The 19,238-nt window shown below is 38.9% G+C and overlaps 1 protein-coding gene across 1 annotated transcript in view; it reads right to left on the minus strand.

Annotated features, from left to right (window-relative positions):
- Window positions 1-19,238, minus strand: part of F13A1 (coagulation factor XIII A chain) — a 156,063-nt gene that overhangs the window by 61,843 nt on the left and 74,982 nt on the right. The window contains exons 7-8 of the mRNA XM_001492684.6: window positions 3,874-4,048; window positions 1,199-1,337 (exon numbers count right to left, since the gene is read on the minus strand). Of these exons, the coding sequence (XP_001492734.2) occupies window positions 1,199-1,337; window positions 3,874-4,048 (314 nt within the window). The remainder of the gene's footprint in view (window positions 1-1,198; window positions 1,338-3,873; window positions 4,049-19,238) is intronic.

Genomic DNA, 19,238 nt, shown 5'->3' on the forward strand with positions numbered 1-19,238 from the left:
CACTGCGCTAATTTTTATTCACAGCAGCACTTTGCTACTGGTTCAGCGATTTCCTTCTCTCGACATTCTCAGATGCGTGCTTGCAGGTACTGGCAAGTTAATACTGCTCCTACGATTGTGATCCATTCCTGTAACACGAGGGAGTTAGGGCACTTCTAACTTTTAGTTTTTCTGAAAATGAGCTTGTAACTTCCTACCACCCCATTCAGATGCTTTTACAACTGACAATGTGTTAGCTTTATTACTTATAAAGAACAAACGTAGGGGACACATTTTTGGCTTGAAAGTTCCACCTAATTCGATGCCTGGCAATTTTCTCCTGTACAGACCTTTGTAAATATTCTTTAAATTTGGACTCTCAGGATTTTTCCCTCGTTTTTTTAGTATTGCTTTGGACTGAGGGGGTCCCACGGAAAAAGGAAATTTCTTTGGGATCTTAAACTCCCTGTAGCCAGCTTGTGACACAGCTGCTCAGGGCAGTGAAAGAACCATGTGGTTGGTATTTGGTCACAATTTCAACTTTCCTCTTGTGTCTATCTCTGAATGAAAGACGAGGCAAAGAGAACCACACCTTTACATTCACAGAGCGATCCTGCATTGCACAGGCAAAGAGGCTGTGGGTAGGGTCAGATGCACTTGGGTTTTACTCTCAGCTTACCAGATGTGTGAGCTTGAGCAAATTACTTTAACCTCTCTGGGCCTCAGTTTCCTCATCGGTAAATGGAGATGTTAATAAGCCCCCACCTGATAAAACTGTTAGAAGAATTAGACCAGATCACGCACACAGAGAGACTGGTACATAGTGAGTGCTCAATAAACGTTAGCTATACTACTCCTGGAGTGTTGTTGACGTAGAGAATGCATGGCTCCCATACCTCTGCCATTCACTGTACTGTTCATGTACTAAGGCAGAGAGGAACTAATGTGGGCTCTAGGTACTAAAACTATGGCCTTTTTTGGTGGTTGCTGTCATAATGGGATGATCAAGCTTTATTACTAGGAACGTAAACTGCCTGTTCAGTAACATTTCTCATTCATTAGCTAAAAACAATCTCTGACCATCAAATATTTCTGCCTGTGGTATTGAACAGTCCTCAAAATAGGAGCGAAAGAAACATTAGACTGAGTCTGCCTTGTAGTTAATACGTGATGTCACTTTAATTTGTTATCAGCAAATGCCCTTGAAAATCAAACTCACCAAATCGAATCCTTGGTGAGTTTGGAGTTCACGTTCCCATCTTCTTCCAGGAAGATGTCTGTTTGCAAATTGGCATTATTATCATGGGCTGAGAAATAATTGGTAACAACCCTTGCTGGTATCCCAAGGCAGCGCAAAACTGTAGGAAAGAAGGACAGACCACAACAAAACACATCACCAAAATTGAATGCATACATAGTGAACAATCGCTTCTCATAAGGGACTTTCTTCTTTACCAATGTGAGAAACCCTTTGCACGTGTTGTCCTCAAATGTTCCATACTGATGAAGGGGTGCTGCTGTCTAGCATCGGGGCTGCAGAGAGAAACCTTGCTGTGCAATCATTCCAAACCGCAGCCGGGGCCATATGAAGCCAAGTGGAATAGAATCCCAATAACAGGATTCCAACAGTTCAGTTGCAAACCATACGACTATCCAAGTAGTATTATTTTAGCCCAGCCAATGAGACTACGTTCCTGAAAATAAAATTTAGAAATCGCAGCTAATAGGAAGTTAGGAATTTACAAAGTGGGTCCTCAGTGGGGTTTGCTCTTCTGGCTGGAATTTGCTCTTGTGACACTTGGCGGAGGGTGACACCACAGATTTATTTTAATTGTTAGATAATTAATTACCTGGATGCATCTCTTGCCATATGTACCTATTGATTAAACTTAATCCAAATGCCCTCCCTGCCTCCCAGGACGCCAGACATCAGGACTCATTGAAAATAATTCAGCTGACAATTTTAAGATTAATGACCTGGCTTGTCTTATTTTTTCTCAGAATAGTTTAGCATTTTTAACCAAAGTCTATCCACCTCCTTCAATAGAACAACCTTGGAAGTCCAAACTTGAGTCTGGTAGAGATGCAAGTGCCCTCATGAAATGACTTAATCTTAACACTCTCAACACCAATGATGGCAACCACCACCTGCCTTCCACTTCCAACTTTCTTTATTGATTTACAGCCCCTATTCATGCCATAGTTTTACCAATAAAACATCTGACACTCTAGTTCTATTTCCGACTTAAAACTAATTCACATTATCATAGATTGAGACTGGTTCCAGAGTCTGCTGAACTCATGATTTTAAGACAGGTGAAAGCGGACACTAGTGCACCAGTACCCCCTCCCCTCCAACTTCCCTGTTCTCACTGTGACTTTCACACGTTGTACTTATGCCTTTTCCGAGCTTACCATCAAAGCCTGTTTTCAGAAATAGATCTGATGACCTTTTTATACAAACGACATAAAAGGATGGAAGGTGTTCACTATTTTATCTGGTTTTAAGCCCAAAGGAATTAGACTGGGATAGTGAAATTGTAGGCAGTAGGAGGGTCTGGGGAGGCAGAAGGTCCTTTATGTTTTCCTGGAGTCGTTTCAGAGCTGCTGCCTCTGCTGGGCACCCTCTACATGGCCTTGGTTTGGGAACCACGAGGGAGGGGACTACCTCCAACCACTAGCCCATCATGAAGTTCAGGCTTCTACCTAGAACTTCAGAGGTCAGCACTTCTAGGGTCTGACCCATTGGCCTTATTGCTCCCAGGAGAGACAGATTCCTTTGGCCCTCGGGATTTACTCAAATAGCTAAGAAAATCATCTTATTTAGTTTGAAGCCATGGAGAAGCAAAACACAAATACAAAACTCATGGTTTCTTCCCACTTGGATCACTGACTAATTCTTAGACTGTTGCAGCTTTGAGCTAAAACTGAGGCTTCATAATCATTTATGAAAAAACGGCCTCATCCTGGCTTCCAGCCTCTTGCTCCTGCTTGATTTTTTTGATTTATAAAAAGTGCTCACTAGGTAAAACATTCTTTGTTAACAAGCCTGCAGAAAGGACACTCCACTTGAGCTTAAAGTTTTCTCCAAAGCTGCAGAAACGGCACGTGGAAGTGAAAATCGTTACCAATGACGAAGACATACTCAAGTAAATGTATTTTTAAAAATATTCACTGGATTAACAACAACTTTGTTTGGGCCTAGACAGGCAAATGCCATTTTGAAAAATGATGCATGAAGCTGAAGAGAATATTTTGTTCCCATATGTTTTCCTCTATGGATTGGATGTTGGGTGGATTAAAAACCAGAAAGGAAACTGGAGTGTAAAGATGGTTCATGAAGTTCTGATCTCTAAATGCTCAGGGGCATTGAGACTCACACGTAAAAGTGGAGATGAGATGGCCTGCCACAATCCCTTCCATAGCTAGGGTAAAAATTAAGCGGACGCATTTACAAAACTTCTCAGTGATAAACAATAGGCAAATAAGCATATTTATAAAACTCTTAATAACAAAGAAGCAGTATATATCTTTTCTTATTATTTATTATTTTAAATTTTGCAAGTGTGGGGGGTTACTGAAAAGAAAATGGCACATCCTTTCCCCTATATCCTTACTTGCTCCCTGGGACCCTCCATATCTCTGGTTATTGAATGATGGATTATGTAGGAAATAGTCCATCATTCTTTCTATAAAGATTCTGCAGTCAAAGAGAAACTATGAGCATATTTGGCCTAGTACAATTAAATTATGCATTCACTACATCCCAGAATAACCACCCATAAATTCTATGGAGCCAACAGGGTTCTAAGTCTCTTTGCTAGGTTATGGATAAAATGTCTTGAAGTGAAATTTCCTTTACATTAAAAAAATATTACTCAATTGGACACTTACATGTGTTAAAGACACCAGCAAAAACCCAGCACTGACCATACCGGACAGGATTTTCAGAACTATGGTATTCCAACAGAATGTCAACGCTTCCGGTCCAGGCTGACGGGGGAACGCCATAGGCATAGACATTGTCCCAGGATCCAACAAGGACACCTTCGTCATCTCTGGCATTAACCTAAATGAGATCACAAGTGGTGAGAAAGAAGAAAGATCATTTGGAAGAGTCCTCTCCACACTCTGACATTGGGCAAGCTAAGGCTCCAAGTGTCTTCCCTATGACCTGCAGGATGAAAACAGTTCCACTACTGTTCAATTCTCTGTTATATTGTCAGGGAAAGTGATGCCATAACTAAGTGTGCAAGGGGAAAAGAGACTGTCTCTCTTTCTCTTTTTTTCATTGCGGTAACAGTGGTTTATAACATTACATAAACTTCAGATAGGTGTACATTGTAATATATGTAAGATTCTGTGTAGATTACATCATGTTCGCCACACAAAGACTAATTACAATCCATCATCACACACATATGCCTCATCACCTCTTTTGCCCATCCTCCTCCCCCCTTCCCCTATGGTAACCACCAACCCAATCTCTGTTGCTATGTGTTGTTTGTCATTGTTTTTATCTTCTACTTATAAGTGAGATCATATGGTATTTGACTTTCTCCCTCAGATTTATTTCAATTAGCATAATATCTTCAAGGTCCATCCATGTTGCCACAAATGGCCAGATTTCATCATTTCTTATGGCTGAGTAGTATTCCATTGTGAAAATATACCACATCTTCTTTATCCATTCGTCCCTTGATCAGCACCTAGGTTGCTTCCAAGCCTTGGCTATTGTGAATAATGCTGCGATGAACATAGGGGTGCATGTATCTTTATGCATTTGTTCTTTCAATTTCCTTGGATAAATACCCAGCAGTGGGATAGCTGGGTCATATGGTATATCTATTCTTAATTTTCTGGGGAATCTCCAGACTGTTTTGCATAGTGGCTGCACCAATTTGCACTCCCACCAGCAGTGTACAAGCGTTCCCTTGTCTCCACACCCTCTCCAACATTTATTGTTTCCTGTCTTGTTAACTATAGCCATTCTGAGGGGAGTGAGGTGATATCTCATTGTAGTTTTGATTTGCATTTTCCTGATAGTTAATGATGTTGAACATCCTTTCATATGCCTGTTAGCCATCTGTATATCTTCTTTGGAGAAATATCTCTTCAGATCTTTTGCCCATTTTTAAACTGGGTTGTTGGGTTTTTTTTGTTATTGAGATGTAGGTGTTGTTTGTGTATTTGGGGTAACATTTATATGGAACAACAAAAGACCCCGAATAGCCAAAGGAATCCTGAGAAAAAAGAGGAAAGCCGAAGGTATTGGACTCCCTGATTTCAAAATATACTACAAAGCCATAGTAACCAAAACAGCATGGTACTGGCACAAAAACAGACACACAGATCAATGGAACAGAATTGAGATTCCAGAAATAAATCCACACATATTTGGACAACTAATTTTTGACAAGGGAGCAAAGACGGTACAATGCAGAAAGGAAAGTCTCTTCAATAAATGGTGTTGGGAGAACTGAACAGCCACAGGCCAAAGAATGAAAGTAGACCATTATCTTACACTATGCACAAAAATCAACTCAAAATGGATTAAAGACTTGAATGTAAGATCTGAAGCCATTAAAGTTCTAGAAGAAAATATAGGTAGTACACTCTGTGACATCAGTCTTAGCAGCATTTTTTCAAATACCATGTCTGACCCAGGAAGAGAAACAATAGAAAGAATAAACAAAGGGGACTACATCAAACTAAAAAGCTTCTACACAGGAAAAGAAACTATCAACAAATGAAAAGACAACCTAACAACTGGGAGAAGATATTTGCAAACTATATATCAAGACTGTCTCTTAGTATACTGTTGTACCAAGGTGGCATTGAATAGCAGAGAGGCAGAGTTGTCTTCTCACATGCTTAGGAGAAGATACACGTAGGGCACTTGGTCTGGTTGGAATAGTGCTGGAGAACGATGTGGGGAAGAGAGAAGACCTAGGAAAGAAGACAGCTCAAGAAAGCATCTTGTCTTGGTGGAAGGAGAATTCAAAAATGACAAGTAACAAAAGATGTATAGGGTGGGAGCCCAAAGTCTTATGGTCTACTGGTTTTGACTTTGAGTGGCAGACTCTAATGAAATGAAAAAGTAAACAGATGCTGTCATAGGAACCATTAGGAGTTAATAAGGAATTAGATCCCTAGGGGTACTTTACTGAGTTTGTTTAAAAAAAAAAAAGTTGCATTAAAGAAATATTTTCTTTATGATTGTTTAAGGTCATTAAGGTTTTATAGTTTTGTCAAAAGATATTTCCATTTCATAAAGAGCCTAGGGCATTATAGTTTCAATATGAGAGGAGACTTAAGCAAAGAAATGACAATCTCGACCATTTGGGAAAAGCTTGCTACGCGTTCAGATCACAGTCAGCCGGTAGCAGCAGACCCGAAGTGCAGGAACAAAGACCTTTTGTTCTTTGACAGTAAAACAAAGCCTGGGAAGTAGCAGTTTCAAGGCATCCTGTTAGTTTTGGGGGAGGCATCACTGAGTCTTACCTCTCTTGCTGTAATTTTCACATATTTAATTATAGTCAGAAGAATGTCTAGGTGGGGAGCAGTGGGAGTTTTTCCAAAAACTGGTGCCTCTTCAACAATGTTTATAAGTTAACATGACAATGGTTTACAGCCGTGCTCCTCAAACTGTGGTCCATGGACTAAAGTCAATGGCACCCCCTAAAAGCTTGTAAGAAATGCAGAATCTCAGACTCCTCCTCAGACTTACAGAATCAGAGTCTGCATTTTAACAAAATCCCAAGGTGCTCTGTGTGCACATGAGTTTGAGAAGCATAGATTTAGACTATGCTGAGAAGACAATAGTAAGCCATGTGAAACATATGATTGAAGCAGGTGTGTTTGGATTATAAAAACCATAGAAGAGATATTAAAATACGGTGACTTTTTGTGTGCTTACTGCCATATCAAATAACAGCTTAGTCTCAGCTTGCTGAGTTTAGTTGTATAGGAATCTATTTTCCCCACTGGATCATGAATTCACTGAGAACAGAAATAAAAATCTGTGACTTTTGGACTTTTAGCAAGTATTAGCAAAGAGCAGATGCTCAACAGTTGTTGAATGATCACTATTATATTCAACAAGAATACAGGCATTGTGTACTTGAACAAAAGTAAGACCTTCTCCCCGGGGAGAGATTAACAAGAAACCAATCAAGTGGAAGCAAAGGTTATTGGTATTAAGACAGAAAGATGTATAGGTAGGGTGGGGACCCAAAGGAGGGAGTAATCAGTTTTATCAGGCTGGAGGGTGGGGGTGGTGGTAATGGTGGGCTGAATAGAGGAAATGACATGAAAGCTAGGTCTTGAGGGCCTGAGGGCCAGGGAAGGCAATCTACGTAGTGGAAACAGTTTGAATAAATGCTTGGTGTCATGAAACAACATGGATCAGGGGCCCGCTAGGAGATCTGCACGAGTATCACGTAAGTAGGCAATATTGGATGAAATAGAAAATACCAAAAGAAAACACTTAAGATTTGCAAGTATCTTCTACTGTCAGTGACTAACTCTCCACTGAAATATGAGATTTACTCCAACCCTGAGTGGCATTTTCCAAAGAGGGTCCTTCTGGGGAGTTTTCTCTAGAAGATAACCATTCAGTTTGATTCAGACAGACTATTTTTTCCCCTTTGACTCTGTCCAGTCAGGTTAAAGTGAAGGTAACTACCCAGTTAATTTGTTTAACGTAGAAAAAAAAAGTAATTCTTTGGTGATTTCTGAAGGACCTTGTTCAGCTAATTGCAAACTCATGCCTTTGATGTAAACTTTGACTTTATCCTGTAACTCCATGAAATGACTGGGATGCAGCAAGGATTAGCCAACAATTTTGGCTCTATTCATAATCAATACTTTTCCTTGCGGTTGAATTGATTATTTAAAAATCTGCATCTATTATAATGAAGCCTGCAGAGTGCCTTGGTGGGCTATGACAGGGTCTTTGTGGATAAGTAGATTCAGCTTTAACTCACATTACCATTTCCTTATCCTTATTATTGAGAAATAGAATAGGGCCTATGAATCCCAGAGGTGAAGTTCCTAAACCATGGTTCTGGTGACTGATTTTCAAACAGATAGCTGTTAATTAGAAGGCCTATTTATAGCATAGGGCTGAACCCAATCAGCTAAGGGGAAGAGTAAGAAAAAAAGCTCTCTCCTCTACAGACCTTTTAATTGTTAGTGCTGAGCTGTTCTCCTGTTGCTAGATAGATCACAATTCTCATTTATTAGCATTTGGCCAGATTAGCTACTGTTTTCTAATTAGAACATTGATTTTTGGGGAGCTCAGATACTGAAAGAGATAAGTCTTTAGTGACAGATGTAAAGAGTTAAAGTAATGTCACCCTCCCTAGGCAACAAGATATGTTTGGAGGACGCTTCAAGGGCATGCTGGTCCTTTTTCATGCCACAATTGACTGTTTTAACACCTTCCCATGAACTCAGAGTCCGACCAGTGACAGGATGAAATGTCTTGTTCTTGCATCACTGGTGGTCAAAGAGATAATATGAGCCCAAGACTTTGGACAGGGAGTGTTATTCAACTTCTTTAAAGTTGCACTAAATTGTCCTCTTCTTGTACCTACAATATTGGAAAAAGGAAAAACCAGCACCACAAAAGTCACTATCAGCAACGTCGGTGGCACAACATAATTCAGTACACTTTAAAACCTGGTAACAAGAAAAGATGAGGACTAGAGTGGAATAGAGGGGCAACATGGCTCAGCTCCTAACTCTAACCACGAGTTCTTCAGAAGCACTACTGTCAAGTCAATAAATCCTGAGATTTCCTGTTTAAACATTTCAAAATCTGGAAAGAAACCAACTGAATTAAAATGCTGATCTTTTTCTTGTTCTGACCAGAATAGTAGAAACAACTGCTGTGGAAAAATGGGTGAAAAAGGGTCTGCACCTCAAAAAGGTAGAGATTCTGGGACTCCAATGGGGAAATGATACAAAGCCTGAGAATTATCCCCCTGTGAGAGCGAGATGTACCTCCAATTAGGTGGAGTGGATCCCGGAATGAGAAATTTCACAGAGTCTTAAAAGAAAGAGCAGACCCCAAGTATCCTAACAGAGATTGCCATCTCTTCAGCTAAACTCTTTTCCGTGCTTCAGTCTTTCTCAGAGTACTCGAAAATGAAATACACTGGCCTCAAACCGTAGTTCAGAGGAGAAATCGAGCTAGTCTTAGATTGGGAAGAGTCAAGATTTCATCCATACTATATTAGAGCAAATGGAACACTTGGAGAAGAGGTATGCAAGTATAAACATGCGTAAAAAAGAAAAGAAGAAGTGAGAAGAGAGAAAGAGAGAAGGAGAGAGAGAATATGAAAAAAAATAATACATAGAAGAAAACAAAATTAAGGGACATAAAGAATTTCCTCACAATCTCTTAGGAGATCACAGACCTAAAGGAAGAAATTTAGGCCCAAATCACATCAACATGGAACTAAAAATAAATCATAAATTGTAAGAAACAGAATAGATACTGCTAAAAGTAAAATTTATGATATAGAAGAAAAGCTTAAGATAAAGAAAATACTAATGAAAAAGATAAAGTTATTCAGAGATAAGCTAATGGTTATGGAAGACAAAGATGACACAACATACGGATAATTAGTATTTCTAAAATAGGGAAACCAACAAATGAAACAGAAGATATATTCATGACATGATATAAGAAAATTTTACGTGGTTGAGGAAAATTGAATCTGTACATTGAAAGAGCAATCTGTGTTCCAGGGTAATTTGGTGCAGAATGCTCATTGCCTAGGAACTTTAATTAAGCTATTTGAACTTCAGGATAAAGAAAAACTTATTCAATCATACAGACAGAAAATTGCAAATTAGCAACCAGAGAGGAAATTAGGCTGCCTTCAGACTTCTCCACAGCACCATTCAATGGCAAAATACAGTCAATTAATATTTACATCGCCCTGAAGGAAAGAAAAGTTGACCCAAGAACCTTATGCACAGCTAAGATGTTCTGCAAGAACAAAGGCACCCAGGACACATTTGCAAACATGAAGGATCTCAAGGAACATAGTACCCATCATAACCAAACTACTTGAAAAATGATATCAAGATAATTAAGGGCTGAATCAAAGAAAGAACCCAGGAACAGAGACTCCGTGGTAAAAGACTTAGTGGTGAGAAAAATCCAGATAAATTTAAAAATCTTTGGGAATTACAGTAACAGAAGGAATATGAATTTTAAAACTTGATAATATAAAAACAATAGTAATCCTAAGAAAAAAATTAGACATGAGGGAGGAAAGAAGGAGGAAAAATGAAAGTGCTAATGTTTTAATGTGTTGATCTCTCTTAGTTAATTGACACCATCTAAAATTAAAACATACTTTAAAAATATATAATTTCTTCATTCTTTTAGTGGTTTTCGTAAGTTTTTAATACCCTTAGAGGGATCTGTTAGGAAATAACATCTCTTGTAGTGAAGAAACATTTATTTGAAGTTTAATAATTTCTTCTGATGCAATTCAGTTTTTTATTCTATGAAAGTAAAATTTAATAAAATAAAATAAAATTAAACAGAATTTGAGTACAATTAAATGTAATACTTTTAAACTAAATAGCATGGCACCATTTGGCACAAATACAAATAAACAAACCAATGGAACACATCAGAGAACATAAGAAATAGAACCTAGAAATATAGTTAACTAATTTTTGACAAGTTGCAAAGGCAATTCCATGGACAAATGATAACTTTTTCAACAAATGGTGCTGGAATAATTGGATATTCATATGCAAAAATGAACCTTGATTCTCACCTCACATCATGTACAAAAATTATCTCAAAATGGTTCATAGACCTAAATTTAAAACTTAAAACTATAAAACTTCTAGAAGAAAACATAGGAAAAAATTTTTGTACCCTTTAGTTAGGCAAAGATTCCTTAGATATAATACCGAAAGAATGATCCACAAAGAATATATTTACAAATCGGGCTTCATCAAATTACGAACTTTTGCTCTTTGAAAGACATCATTAAGAGAATGAAAAGATAAGTCTAGAGTGGGAAAAAATATTTGTAAATCACACATGTAATAAAGGAGTTGAACATGTACGGAATGTTTGAAACTCAATAATAAGAAAATGAACACAATTTAAAAACATGGGCAAAATATTTGAACAGATACTACATGAAAGAAGACACATGGGTGGCTAATAAGCATGATAAAAGATGTTCAGCATCATTAGTCACAGGTGAATGCAAATTAAAACCACAATAAGATAACACTACACACCTATTAGAAAGTCTAAAATTAGCAAGACTGATCATATCAAGTGTTGGAGAAGATGTGAACACCTGGGACTCTTATACACTGCTGGTGGGAATTTAAAATGGTACAACCACTTTGGCATGTTTATTAAAAGTTAAACATACACCTACCATATGACCCAGCTGTCCTATTTCTAGGTACTTTTCTAAGAGAAAAAAAGCTCATGCCTATACACAGACGTTTACATGAATAATTCTAGCTTTATTTGTAAGAGGCAAAAACTGGAAACAACCCAAATGTCCATCAATAAGGAAAAGGGTAAACAAATTGCGGTTTATCTATACAGTGGAACCCTAATCAGCCATAAAAAGGAATGAACTATTGATGCAAGCAAAAGCATGGATGAGCCTCAGAATGAGAGAGAGAAGCATGAATGAAATCAGACAAAAAAGAGCACATACTGCATGATTCCATTTATATAAAATTCCAGAAAATATAAATCAATGTGTAATGACAGATAGCAGAGCAGTGATTGCCTGGGGATGGCAGACAAAGCAGGGAGTCATCAAAGGGAGAAATTACAGAGAAAATTTCTGGACAGTGATGGATATATGCATTATTTTCATTTTGATGATGGTTTCATGGGTGCATCAATTGTCAAATCGTGTACTTTAATTATGTGCATTTTATTGTATGTCAAGTACATCTCAATAAAGCTATAAAAAGTAAGCATAACACTTGTTAATTAAACTAGCCCCTATTGTATAATACTATTTATGATTTTAACACTATATCTATTTAAATATGGATATATCTAGTTGGAATGCTATATACCAAATATTAGTAGTGGTTATTTCTTGGTGGTGAAATTTGGGGTGACTTTTTGAGGGAAGATGTTTTAAGTTTCATCTTTAAATTTTTCTGGACTGTCCAAATTCTTTTTAGAGACCATTATCATTTTTTTTTTACCAAAAAATAAAAGAGAGTTTTCATAAAAAAGACTGGAAGCGGATATGTCAAGATGCTAACTGTGTTCAATTCTTGCTGCGAGAAAATATATAATTATTATTTCCTTCCTTATGTTTTTTAAAATTTCCCCAAATACTTACCATAGCAGAGAGAATAATTAAAATTCCTTTTGTGCCCAGTGGGGTGGGCTGCCTCTCTGAACTCAAGGCTCAGGTCCCTGGGGAATGATTAAACTGGATTTGTTCAAATACGAGAAGGGACAGAGGCAAGGCTCTTTGAGGGCTGGAAGGGGAGCCAGCCGTTGAGGAGGTGAACCTCAGGAACTGCGGAGCCGTGGGAAACCCACTCAGGAAATGCAGTGCTTTCGGGGGGAAGGCCCTTGAAATGCGATGGCTGCAGGAGGACTGGCCTGTGCTTGCTTCTGAAGGGCAGTGCCCACCCAGTGGCTACTCTGACCTCAGGGCCTGGTGTTGGAGTCACACTGGGTAGCCCTCCAACCCAGGGGCAGAAGAAGCCCTGGGCTCCTGCACGATTCAAAGGACAGGGAGGGCCTTAACGCACGACCAATACTAGACTTTTCTTCAATTTTGGTCATGGGCGATTAACCAGATTTTAAGTAGATACTGAAAAACAAATAAATGTGACATTTCTTGATTCTCCAATTTCCTGTAGCACATACTTTTAGCTTTTGTAGAATTACTATGTGTTTCTGCTTCTTTTTAAATATGTAAAGGTATTTTTCTTCCTGTGTGCACATTTTATAAGGCTATGATGAAAGGACTTTTCTCTGTTATAAACGTAGTATATTCTGTTAAATTTTATTGTTAAAAGTTATGTTCTCATAAAGACTAGGGTTTCCTTAACTCTTATAGAACAGTTTTAAACCCAGTCCTGTCTATAATAGTTTCTCAAAGACCTTTGGATACAAATTTTGGGTAAGGTGAAGTAGCTTCAAAGGTGGAGAGTTAAATTAGGGGAGGAGAAGAATTATTTCTTAAATAAGATTCTTTCCAGGTTTTGTGAAGCACAAGCCTCCAGCTGCAGTCTGCTGCTGATCAGTCCTAACGGTAAGTGGAACCGTACAGTGGAGGACTATCTGATTTGCAGATTTACTGTAACACTGCTTTGAGACAGTATGGTATATAAGGATAGACAGATAGACCAATGGAACAGAATAGAGTCCAGAAATAGATCCACACTTACAGACGTCTGACTTTCAACAAAGCCACCAAAGCAATTCAATGAGGGAAAAGACAGTCTTTTCAACAGATGTAAGTCTTTGCATCAAATCTTGACCCCTACCTCACACCACACAGAAAGATAACTCAAGAGGGATCACAGACCTAAATATAAAAGCTAAAATTATAAAGCTTCAAAAAAATACAGGAGAATATCTTCATGACCTTGTGGAAATAAATAACATATTTCCTAAGGTCGGATTTTTTAAAAATTTAAAAATTGAATTTCATAAAATTTAAAAAACATTGTTCCTTAAACACGCCATTAAGAAAATGTAACAGCAAGCCATATTCTGGGGGAAAATATCTTCTATACATATCTGACAAAGAACATGTATTCAGAATATATAGTGGGCAACTACAACTCAATAATAAAAAGACAAATGATGCAATAAGAAAATGGGCAAAGACTTGAAAGATACCGCACAAAAAAATATATGAATGTCCAATAAATGCATAAAAAGGTGCTCAATATCATTGGTCATCAGAGAAATGAAAATTAAAACCCCAGTGAGATGCCACCAAACACCCGCTCGAATCTACGTTAAAATTAAGAGGGCTGAAAACACCAAGAACAGGTGAAGCTCTGGTAAAACTGGTACCCTTATGTATTGCTTCCGGGAATGTAAAATGGTCCAATCATTTTAGAAAACTGACAGGTTGCCTTAAAGTTAAACATATACATACCCTATGATTTAGATATGCCCCCTTTAGCTACTTACCCCAGCTATGAAAACGTATGTGCACACAACAGATGTGGACAGAAATGTTCACAGGGGCTTTGTTCTCAAACTCGGAACATCTCAAATGTCCATGAGCAGGTGAAGGGATAGACAAATTGTGATACAGAAGACAATGGAGTACTGCTCAGCGGTAAAGAGGAACAAATTAAAGACATGCAAAACTGATTGAGTAAAAGAAGCCAGCCCCAAATAGCACGTACTGTATGAATCCAGTTTTGTAAAATCTAAGAACAGCGACATCTAATCTGTTGCAAGAAATCAGAATAGTCATCGCCTATGGGGGTGTGGATTGACTAGAAGGGATCACAAAGGAAATTTCTGGGCTGCCGGTAACATCTATATTTTGGTTGGGGTGGTGATTACTCCAGTTGAAACTCATTGAATTTTGCATTTAATATCCATGCATTTCACTGTATGTAAATTTTACTTCAGTTAAAAAAAAACATGAACTAACCCTAATTTGTATTGTGAAGCATAGAACCACTGTTATGCAAATGTCCTTTTGTTTATATACTTGACACAAACTCTAATAGGGGTGGGTGATTAGGTTCATTTTTCATGAAAATCATTACAACTAGAGATTATTAACCTTGTCTCCCTTAGTAACTGAGGATTCTTTATTTGGCCAAAACATATTTTACTAAGTGACAACCATGAGAGAAATAACCAAGTGTGGACCGCGCGAGAGAGATACGGAGGATTTAAAGTTCTTTAAGCGTCTGCTTTTTTCATTGCTATACCACTTCTGCATGCTGCTTTCAAAAATACTTGAATGAAAGGACTGGATGGATAGATAAGGGGGAAAAAAACCACAGCAAGAAGAGGAAAGGAGAAGGATGTCAAGTGAGGAGAGAAGGGTAGGAAAGAGGGCGAGAAGGGAACCCGAAGTGCATGAAGCTGGGAGGGCATATCCAACAGGCGTGTGCTGGCTTTGCCGCATCTCTGTCCGCAATCCTGGGGATGTGAGCCCCCAGGAGAGCAGAGCAGCCTGACTGCGCAGCTTGGAGGGAGTGCTCAAAAGCATCCCCACGTTTCAGAAATAGCCTCTGTGATTACAAAATAGATGCAGCATTGAAACCTCATTCCAGGAAGCAATTCGGGGAAAGCAGACATTTAGATTGGCTATGATTATCACATTCGAGAGATGGCTTGTAATAAATGCCTGTTTTTCTCCAAAAATATGAGGAGAACGGGCATAAGATATGTAGCCTTAATAATTGAGAAACCAAGCTGTTTGCCCACAAATGGAAACTTCATTACATTGCTGGCTTTTCCCATAAGAGAAAAAAATGAAGCCTGAGCAGTTCATTGTCCCCGCACCCTCTAGCCCCACCTAAAAGAGGAGGATTGAATGAGACAGGGCTTGTAAAAGGCATTATATTTGCACCCAAGGAGCTTGTGTGATATGGAGAGAGGACAGGCAGAGGGCAAATCCAGGGGAATACTTCATCATCTATGGAACAGTGGGGTCAGGCAACCTGAGATCCATTTCCAGTTCTACCAGTGACCTTGGATAAGTCATTTAACTTCCTGATACCTCAATTTCTTCATTTGCACATTGCTTATTTATGGAATGGGTACAATTTCTCAAAATAGGCTGCCGAAAGCAATTTCTGTTAGGCAAATTCTACTTTCCCACTGGCTTCCAATATATTTGTCAACTGTCAAAAATTCTTTAATAAACAGAAATGAAAATCCCTGGTGAATAAGGCGACCTTATGGTATTATGTTTAGTTTGAAATGTACTAGAGATTGTCCTGATTCTGTACCTCTCATCCATCATTGGTTCCCTTGGTCATTCCTGAACCGTAGAAACGCCTCCCATGCTTATGGATACCTTGACTCCAACTTTAATAAGAATTTTTTAAAAATCTTTTTAGAATTGGTATTTTACTATTTTACTCTGTTGGACTATAATAACATCTTTCATTGAGCCTCACCAGTAGATTCTCCAAAGTTGCCACCACTGGGACTCCTGCTGACTGAGATGTGTCACCAATGGAAAGTCTATAAAGAGCATCAGAGACCTCTAGCTTTCTCACTATCCCAAAGCAAGGAATGTCATTTCTGGCATTCCTAGGCATGAATCATGGAGAGAGAAAAATAACAATTTAAAATAAGAAAGCCGATAGGTTGGAGAAGCAGAAACTCCAGATGGGCACTCAAATCTGTCATGGAGCCTACGTCAGGTAAGGGTCACCAGCCTGGAAATTTTAACCGCTAGGCATCTGCAAAGTTAGTAGAATCATTGCCACTCTTTCACAACACCAGATATCAGTCGGATTTTCATCTTTACAAAGGTAGCACCGAAACATACTCCACGTTCTCTCACTCATTATCTGATGGCGGTTATCGCCATTAGAAGTTCTGATTGGCAATTATATAGATCTTTGACACACGAATGCGGAAACAAATTATTATTATATAATCATCTTTCACTGATGGATGAAATTTTTCCAAAAATAAGATCCATATGGGGAAATGTAAAAAAGCTCAAGGCTGAAATGATTGGGGACAATGGCCATTGAGCACTTGGGTCCAAATATTTCTCAAGGAGAGTTCACTCCAAGAAAGGGGGATTTTAGCTGCTTATAAACTAAAGGACCAGGCAGCAAATGCTTTTTAAAATTTTATTTTATTTTTTAAAATAAAGCTGTTAGGGAGCTGTGCTATGGTTGGTCTGTATAATCAGGGAATACGCTTCATGTATTTATCTCTGACTTTAAAGTCTGTTTGGGATGACCGAGGGGTCGAATTTCCAACCCAAGTGAATTTTTAAATGTGATCTGAATAGTCGTAATGATTTGTTGTGTGAAGAGATTTGCTGAATGTGAAGATTCCCATAAGACGCCCAAGTAAACAACTGGGGGAAAGTGAAGCACGGTTTGTAGTAAGCCTCCTGTGGAGCTTGTTGGCAGAATATCAAAGGACTGATGTTATTACTGCCTTTTTCACGCATGGAAAGAAAAAAGAGCTTTCTAAATACTGGGACAAGGAGGAGGGGAAGAAAGGTGGACAGTGTGAAAAATAACTTTATTTTCAGTTTGTCTGTGAGATCACATATGCTTGGGGATCAGAAGCCCTAAAGCCCATTTTGTCTCTAAGGTCTACAGTCATTCATCTTGTGTTGGGCCCCAGGAAACTCCAGGGCCTGCCTCCAGTTGTGGTCAGTTTGATTTACTAGCTGGAGCTCAAAAATTTTTTCATAACACTAAAGAGTACATTGAACATCGATTGCTTTAAAAAAGTTCAATTTTGAGTTAGTTCCCAAAAGGCACAGTCAGAACAGGGTATTAATGGGGATTAATGATGGCATCAGTGGTTCGATATTAGCAAAGACCAGGGTTAAAAATAAACGTGTATACACCTCCAAGGAAGCAGGAAAGTCCAGGCTGGCAGCAGTAGAAAGACTGGAATTTAAAAATATGTAACTATATTGACATTTTTTTCTCCTCTCCCTCCTTCCAAAATTTCCCAATAAGTGTCCCTTTTTTTTTTTTATTACAATTGAATCAAAGCCCCTAGAGGAGTAAATTACCCCTGACTACATTTTCCTGCAGCGCTTTTGGTGGCTGGCTATTTGGGTATAATTCCCACCATGAAATGAGGGTTTACCTGAAGCGTAGCATGGTTTATTATTGCTATGGGCCCTTGTCAGCCATCCTTCTACCCCTTGATCCAATATTCCAACACTTGTTAGGCCAGTGTTTAGTCCTGGGGAAACTCTGAGCAAAGCTTGAGGGATTTGCTTTCCCATACAACCTATGCTTATTTCATCAGAGAATTTGTCATACTGTGTTGAAATTTTCTACTTGCTGGTCTGCCTTCTCTATTAGACTTTAAGCTCTGTGACAGCAGAAACTATGTTTTATTTATAATTGTACCCCAATGTCTAGACTGACAGAGTCTCAATAAATACTTGTTAAATGAATGAGTTAATATTGAGTGTTTCACGACCATCAGCATCACTGCAGCCATCACCCCCACCATCAGCATCACCGTTATTATCATCACTACCACTAACACCACCACTGCTGCCATCATTACCTCGAACATCATCATCACTATTATCATCATCACCACTGCCATCAACTGCCACCACGTCCACAACCACCAACACCACCATCAAAAGATGTTTGGCACCTAATCATCTTTGAGAACACTTTCCCCAGGGAGCCAGTGCCTCTGGCTATTTAGAATCCTCTGATTTATACCTTTCTTCACTCATTGCCCTATTTGAAAATTCTCCTGTTCTGAACCCCATCCCCTGAGGCCTTGTTTTCTAGGAGACAGCTGCTTGATTTGATGTAGTAATTGCGCTGTTGGTAATAATGTGCTGGTAGTGGCTCTCTAAGGTAATGTGATCTGAAGGCAAGGAGAATATCTAGTTCCAGCTCAGCCACTTATTTTCTATGTGACCTTGAGCAACATCACTTCCAAGAGCCTCTGCTTTTTTACCTAGAAGACACCTGGAGAGTCTGCTGGATTTCATGCACTGGTTCTGTGTGCATTTCAACACAGGGATTCTATTGATAAAGTCTTAACCCAAAGGAGTGGCCCTGCACGGAGGCAAGATAGTTAGGAATTTTGCAGTGAATGAGCAAGCGGAATCTGTGGTAACAGCGGCTGTTGCAGCCGTGGGCCTTCCTGGACAACTTCTCTGCCTGTAGTTGCTGCCAGACGCAATCAGTCGCAGGACAGAAACAGGCATGGACAGGTGACCACCCAGCAGCAATGCTAGGCTATTGTCACTGTCTCCTCTGTCCCCAGGACCACGCTGTTCTTGTCACAACATCGCATAGCACAGCTGTTTCGATGGTCTGATTGGGGTTCTTCACAGTAATTTAGGGCCAGCCATGTAATGCTTTATTAATGCCCTGAGAGCAAAGTAAGTTTTCACAGGGCACAAAGCATCCTTCTAAAATTTTCCCGGCCCATTTCCTGGCAATTTTCCTGGTGGGGACTGTCACATCAGATATGAGTTGGAAAGAAAACAGCAATCAAGCAAAGTAATTTAAAGGAGGAAGTATAACTTTGGGCAAGTTTC

The sequence above is a fragment of the Equus caballus genome, chromosome 20, assembly GCF_041296265.1.
Source record: "Equus caballus isolate H_3958 breed thoroughbred chromosome 20, TB-T2T, whole genome shotgun sequence".
Classification (NCBI taxonomy): domain Eukaryota; kingdom Metazoa; phylum Chordata; class Mammalia; order Perissodactyla; family Equidae; genus Equus; species Equus caballus.